The following is a 6,414-nucleotide window of genomic DNA, read 5'->3' on the forward strand; positions in this document are numbered from 1 at the left end:
GAGCACAAGACTGGGGCAGCAGGTATCCTTTCGGCAGCCTGGAAATGGAAGCTTCTTGTAGACCTGGAGAAACGATTGATATTCCCGCAACACATTATAAGTGCCACCTTGAGGCGAGGGGTACTTCTGGTTTCCAAGGCCACAAAAACACCATCATCGTGGATTTGACGGCACCGAAAACTGCTTGGGGGTCTCCCAAAGGAAAAGGACCAAATATGAACATCTGGCCATAAGCTGTTGAGAGCAAGACTGAAGTGTATGCCTATGCCTAGTCACTCCACACAATTATGGAAGGAGCAAGGGCCAGAGCACATCAAGAACATCACCAAAGCAGTCAAGAGAGCCACTGCTCCACCTTATGAAACATAGGTAGTGATGTCGTCAGCTAGAAGGTGTATGATGTTGCAAGAGCCCAAACACCCAAGGTCACCAAGTTACATCAGTGATAATGTGTTCAGGTGCATCAGAAAATTTATTTTAGAAGTGTGTAAAGGTTTGCGCCGCGGCATATCGTTAAAGAGAAGTCAAAAGGCTGCCTGCTGAGATGGATAGATTAGTGGGCTGCATAGAACATATTATGAATAACATTTTTGACTTGACTTGCACTTGAATGAGACAATGCATCACGAGAAAACATTTCACTGGCTATGCACCTGAAAGGCTTTACACCAACTCTAAGACTAACCTGTATTGACAATTCACAAGAGAGTTTATGTGAGTGTGGGTGGTCTTAGTATTTATTTCATAAGGTGTGGTGCTCTCTTGTGGATACAATGTGGAATAACATCAGTGATCCAACGAGCTACCGACAACAAACGCGAAATGGGATCATGCAGTATGCTCATTTGGTTGCTTGTTAGTCTGTTATCCTACCAACCTTTTTCTTTTCTTTCTTTATTTTGTTTACTAGGCAGCTGGCCGAAGGCTCATGTGTGCCATAAAAAAATTGGCCTTGAAGCAGAAATAGGCGGCTCTAAAAATGCGACAGATGGAGACTAAGGACTAGTGTTTGACTATCCATCCATCCATCCATCCGTCCGTCCATCCATCCAACTTGTGAGTAACATCTCTATTAGTGAAGACAATTTGTAATTTTAGTTTTGAGAAATTATGGTGAATTTGACTCGGCAGGCCGAATATCATTACAATGCGGGCCAGATTTGGCCCGTGGGTCAGAGTTTGACACCCATGCTCTATAATCAGGCTGTTTTCAGTTGCTGTACAGCTGTTTTGTGTGAAAGCTAAGAATGTGTCTCATGGAAAAAATATCTGTAAAACACTCACCACTGTTTTACCCTCTTGGTTATTTCTCAGGTGTACCACCCCTTTCCTTATTTTTATTGCTCATACCCTCATAAGCAGAAACTCCAAGAAAGGCAGAGCCCAAAGGAGGGAGTCACAGATTGCCAAGGAGAGAGGAACTGAGGGGCTGGAACTCCACATGTGCATCTGGATCCAAAAACCACTGGACTCTTAAGCAACAACTAAATGAGAAACAACACAGAATGTTCTGGAGCTACAAATCAGAGCAGAGCCTTTTCTAAACCCAGCAAGAAAAGGGGTGGGAAGAGCATCCATTTCTCAAGAAACCTTTCAACACAGCAAGACTATTGTAACTACTTCTGGGGATTATTCTTTTTGTGTATCTTTTCAGGGAAACTATTCAATGAAATGTATTCTGTGGGGGATCTGCAGAATAATTGAAAAACAACTTTTTGTAACTTCATAATAAATCCAGTGTTGAGCTATTTTACCTCGGAGCGCAAATAATGTCAGAGAAAGAATTTTTGGTCTTTTTTTTCCTATTTCTTTGTCTAAGTGTGAGTACAGTCAAGAGCCAGGGTTCTACCCAAGATGCCTTTTTACTCCAGTACCTGGAGAGGAGATTGGTTCAGATAGAGGTAAGTGTGGAATATATTTTTGGTGTGTAACATACATAATGTGTGCAATGTGTGTGTGTGTGTTCACGCGCGCATGTGTGCATGTGTGTGTATGTGTGTGTGCGCGCGCGTGCATCCGTGTGTGAAATGCAAGCATTTGTACATGTACACACCATCCATCAAACCATCCATCCAAACAAACAAACCTCCTAAAAGGTAATTGTAGCCTTAAACATTTCCTCATGATGCTGGTCAGCTCTACTAAAACCAGTTGCATCATTAGTTAAAAAGATCATAACATTTTACCCCGCAAAAATCATTAACAAATACAACGTCAGATTTTGTGTTTCCCAAAAAACAAAATAAAGCAATAAAGACTTACTTTATGAAGATGATGATACAGTGGGGTAAGCAAATACAATTCCAAAGCTCAAAGGTTCACATGGTTTTGAATCTGTACTGAATATTAAGTGCTGAATACTTAGCTAACATTCCAAATTGAAATTTGACTGTAAGAGCTCCGTACAGCTGAGAAAATTTAGACAATAATGTGGGTTTTTTTGCGTCAGCTTTCACATTTCTCTTTGAGGAACACTTTGCTGAGGGCTAGTTCAGGATTTTATTGCGTCGTAAAAATTGGTGTATGTGGTTTATCCACAATTTTAAAAGAGATTATAGTTTTTTTTGTGTCTAAGATAACATTGCCTAACCTCAGTTTTGTATTTTTTATTTTTTTTTAAATGTATCTGGTGTCAGGAGCGGCTGAATCAATGTGAGCAAAACACAGTGAGCATAACTCAGAAGACCTACGATGTCTCTTCAGAAATGCGAGCTCATCTGTCCACCTTGAATGTTATGAGGTATGATTACTGCTAAACAGTTGCCTATTTGAGGGATGTTGTATCAAGAAACATCATGGAGAACTACAAGTGCATTAAATAAGAAGTGATTTCCCCTTCAGATCAGAGGTGAGGAGCCAGCTGGACAGCATCTCTGCACGTGTAGAGCGAGTGGAGAGAGAACTGGAATATCTCGAAAACAAAATGCCCGCACAATCGGATATCGAGATGGAGGAGGCGCTGCTTGAACAACAGATAAAAGCAGCAGAACTCGACCAGATAAAGAGGAAAGCTAAAATCAAAGTGGAAAATGGTATGGTAAGGCTGTACATGATGGAAGAGTATTTACAGTAACAGAACAAAGAGAAATACAAGAAAAAGTCTATCAACAATACAGCTCAATTAAAAATATCCTTGGTGCTCTTTGTTATTTCCAGATTGCAATGTAGCCTTGAGTCAAATCAAGTCTCTCAAAATGGTGAAAAAGATGGGAGATAACGCAGGCTCCTGGTTCAAGGACCCTTCTGATGGCTCAGCCAAGGTATGTAAGCAACGTCTCGCAGGCCACAAGAATCAAAAGCAATTGGTTGCAGCATTTAATTCTTGATGCCTGACGTGATCATGACTTAACCGAAATGAAATAGTACGATGTTATTGTAAGGATGAAACAAAAACGTTTGGTTTGACCACAACAATGTTCACTTACATCAAATCTGATCCAACTTAAAGGTCTACCTGCTGAGTGGAATCCGGAACGACACACTGCTGGAGTACACATCGCTACAAAGCTTCTCAGAGAAAGTTGCGGTACCCCCGGGAAAAGTGGTCAAGTTGCCTTCTTCGTGGCAGGGAACAGGCCACATAGTCTACAATGGATTCCTCTACTACCACAAAGCAGACACGCCCAACCAGATACTAAAAGTGCATTAAGTATATATATATAAATTGTGATGTGTTATTCTTTCTGTTAAATTGTAAAATATCCAAATTCATGCAGTGGTCCTGTAGAGGGAGTGGATAGTTTGGCAATTTGTAATGCCTGATTCATCAAGTTGCAGCACATTGCATAACAATGTGGCTCTTGGCTGGAGCCTGAATGCACTACAAGTGAACTTGAACTCATCGGGTAGGATTGTTTTTTCTGGTTTCTTTGCTATCCAGTATTATTTCAGGCCAGTAAATGAAACTTTCCAAAACAAACTTTCAACTTGAAAGTGACCACAAAGTTTACATTCCCTCATCAAATAGTTGAGTTCTTAAAGGCACAATTTATCAGCAAAGATAGTATGGCATAAATGCATACAAAACTCTAATCCCACAAAAGCATATTTTCTTTGGTGGTTAAGGTGATATAGAAGAAAGACCAGGTGAGATGAGGAAGTAGAAAACTATTTATTTCAAAGTATTCGTGTTTTTGTCTTCAACAGAAGTCTTTTGATTCAACGTGCATTGCTATACTATTTTTTTGTGCAACCATTCAACTTTAACTCCTGCCATTTCTCTTTCAGGTTGACTTGTCCAATGGCACAGTGGTGGACAGCACCATTCTCCCAAATGCTGGTCGTCTCCCAGTGTACAGCTTGAATACCAACACTTACTTGGACATGGCTGTGGATGAACTAGGTCTTTGGGTCATTCATGCTGACCCGGAATACGATGGAAACTTGGTTATAACTAAACTAGATAAAGGTAAATACTACACTTGTAGTGCCTGCTAAGTGTGTGTCTTGGAATTAATAATATTTTCCCCATCAAGAAATAGAATTTCACATTATTCAGTGCTTTTTCCATGTACCGTATTTTCCGGACTATAAGGCGCACCGGACTATAAGGCGCACCTTGTAATTATACACCTAAGTATATCCAGACATCCATTTATATGGTGCTTGGCATCATCTTGAGGGACCTGGATAACTGGAGTTAATCCTGACGTTCACAGTCCCTTCCGCACCTTCCAACTGTTGTTTGTCTCACCCTGTCATTAGTTTTATGCAGACCTTCGTTTTTCATGCTGGGACTGATCTGTCAACGATAGGATGCAATTATTTGGGAAAATGTGCAGTTTTGCATAAACAAATGTGATTTCCCCCAGAATAATAAATAATGCATTTATACTAATTAGGACAAGTGCTCCTCATATATACTGTGTAGTGCTTCTAGGAAAATGAATATAATGATTGGTGACAAATATATTCTTTTCTAGGAAACCTGGCAGCCGAGTATATCTGGGATACACAGTGTAAAAGTCATGATGCTGAAGGAGCATTCATAATATGTGGGACTCTTTACGTTGTCTACAACACACACTATGGTGGGCGGTCAACTGTACAGTGTCTCTATGATATTCACGACACCATCCACAGGTTGGTCTTGAACTCACAAATTTACAGTTTGAACATACAGATATAGTGCTAATGTTTTGTACTACAATTGAGCAGAGTGGTCTTAAAGTCTTTCCAACTAAAATATTTTTTTTCTTTGACCCTGGAAGTGCTGAGAGTCCTGTGGTGTTCTTTCCAAAACGCTACACAAGCCACAGCAGCATCCACTACCACCCTGGAGACAAACAGCTGTACGCCTGGGATGATGGCTACCAGACAATATACCAAGTAGAGACACATCCCAGTGATCAAATTACAGCTGAGTAAAAGTTTATTTCACATATTTTCTCTTCTAAAGTGATCATATTCCTAACAGTTATTACACACAATAAGTATTCACACATTAAGCCCGTGTTACAGTCTTTTGTCCTGGTACTTTGCAGACAGTAGACCAAATAAATGTTACATGTTGTATCACAATAATAAAGAGCATTAAAAGGCATGTGTGTTTTCATTCAAATTTAAGCAAGCCACTTTTAAACTATTAGTAGAGGTACTTCCAGCTTCATAGAAACCTGAATAGATTTGAGAAATTCAGGTTTGTAGCAGAAATTAAAAGACCATGCATATTGTAGAATAAACCTCACATATTTCAATTTAGTGGTCACATACAATACACGTACACACACACAAATATATGTGTGCATGTATTGTATGTGACCTTTAGACCACTAGATGGAGACATAATGCAATTAATAAAATACTTTCCAGATCTGTTATCTTAAGACCATAAAGTGGATAATTGATAGACATGATTAAATAATGTTCTCTGTATTGGTGGTTCATTTGATCAATGATGCTATCATCCCGCACTAAAAGGTTGTTATGATTTATCCTACTTTGAAATGTACAATCAATTTAACACCCCTGAAGCACCCATTTGTCAGCATCTTGTGTGTTCATTTTTTCAAGTATTACAGAAAATGGATGGATGGATGGATGGACTTTGAAATCAAATACATAGGAACTTTCTTGAAAATCCAATATCATTTGTATGTGCATTTTGTTGCTGTTGTTTTAAATCAATCATCTTAAATAAATAAAAACTTCCATTACGTTTTGCTTTAATTTGTTCAGCTGCTACAGTGAAAAATGATTTTTCAGCATGTTTTGATATCGGTACATTTTGTAGTGACTATGACCGATGTTTTTAAATGATCCATTAGCTCAAACAAAGGATGTACAGATAACATCAGTAGACACCCCTTGTGTTTTAAGCACAGCCCTTAGTTGTAAATAAAAAAAAAGCAGGATGCATTTTGTGAATTTAAACTATATTTAATAACAGCTCCAGCCCTCCTGTGGTGTTTGCAT

At 39.1% G+C, this 6,414-nt stretch overlaps 1 protein-coding gene across 2 annotated transcripts; it reads left to right on the plus strand.

The window, feature by feature from the left end:
• The first annotated feature begins 1,368 nt into the window (after window positions 1–1,368).
• On the plus strand, window positions 1,369–6,155 carry olfml1 (olfactomedin-like 1). Of its 2 annotated transcripts, XM_061283713.1 has the most exons (9): window positions 1,369–1,642; window positions 1,820–1,901; window positions 2,637–2,740; window positions 2,842–3,032; window positions 3,157–3,260; window positions 3,449–3,640; window positions 4,228–4,408; window positions 4,923–5,082; window positions 5,211–6,155. In XM_061283713.1, the coding sequence occupies exons 3-9, from the start codon at window positions 2,706–2,708 to the stop codon at window positions 5,365–5,367; spliced, it is 1,020 nt and encodes a 339-aa protein (XP_061139697.1). In that variant the 5' UTR covers window positions 1,369–1,642; window positions 1,820–1,901; window positions 2,637–2,705; the 3' UTR covers window positions 5,368–6,155. The 2 variants fall into 2 exon arrangements, with proteins under 2 accessions (XP_061139697.1, XP_061139696.1); XM_061283712.1 differs by having other exon boundaries at window positions 1,369–1,901.
• The last annotated feature ends 259 nt before the right edge of the window (window positions 6,156–6,414 follow it).

This window comes from Syngnathus typhle, linkage group LG7 (assembly GCF_033458585.1).
Source record: "Syngnathus typhle isolate RoL2023-S1 ecotype Sweden linkage group LG7, RoL_Styp_1.0, whole genome shotgun sequence".
NCBI lineage: Eukaryota > Metazoa > Chordata > Actinopteri > Syngnathiformes > Syngnathidae > Syngnathus > Syngnathus typhle.

Coding starts and splice junctions, on each gene's coding strand:
- olfml1 (XM_061283712.1), top strand. CDS start 1,770: ATGTCAGAGAAAGAATTTTTGGTCTTTTTTTTCCTATTTCTTTGTCTA. Junction 3,033..3,156: donor TAAAATCAAAGTGGAAAATG/GTATGGTAAGGC, acceptor TGTTATTTCCAG/ATTGCAATGTAGCCTTGAGT. Junction 3,261..3,448: donor CTTCTGATGGCTCAGCCAAG/GTATGTAAGCAA, acceptor TCCAACTTAAAG/GTCTACCTGCTGAGTGGAAT.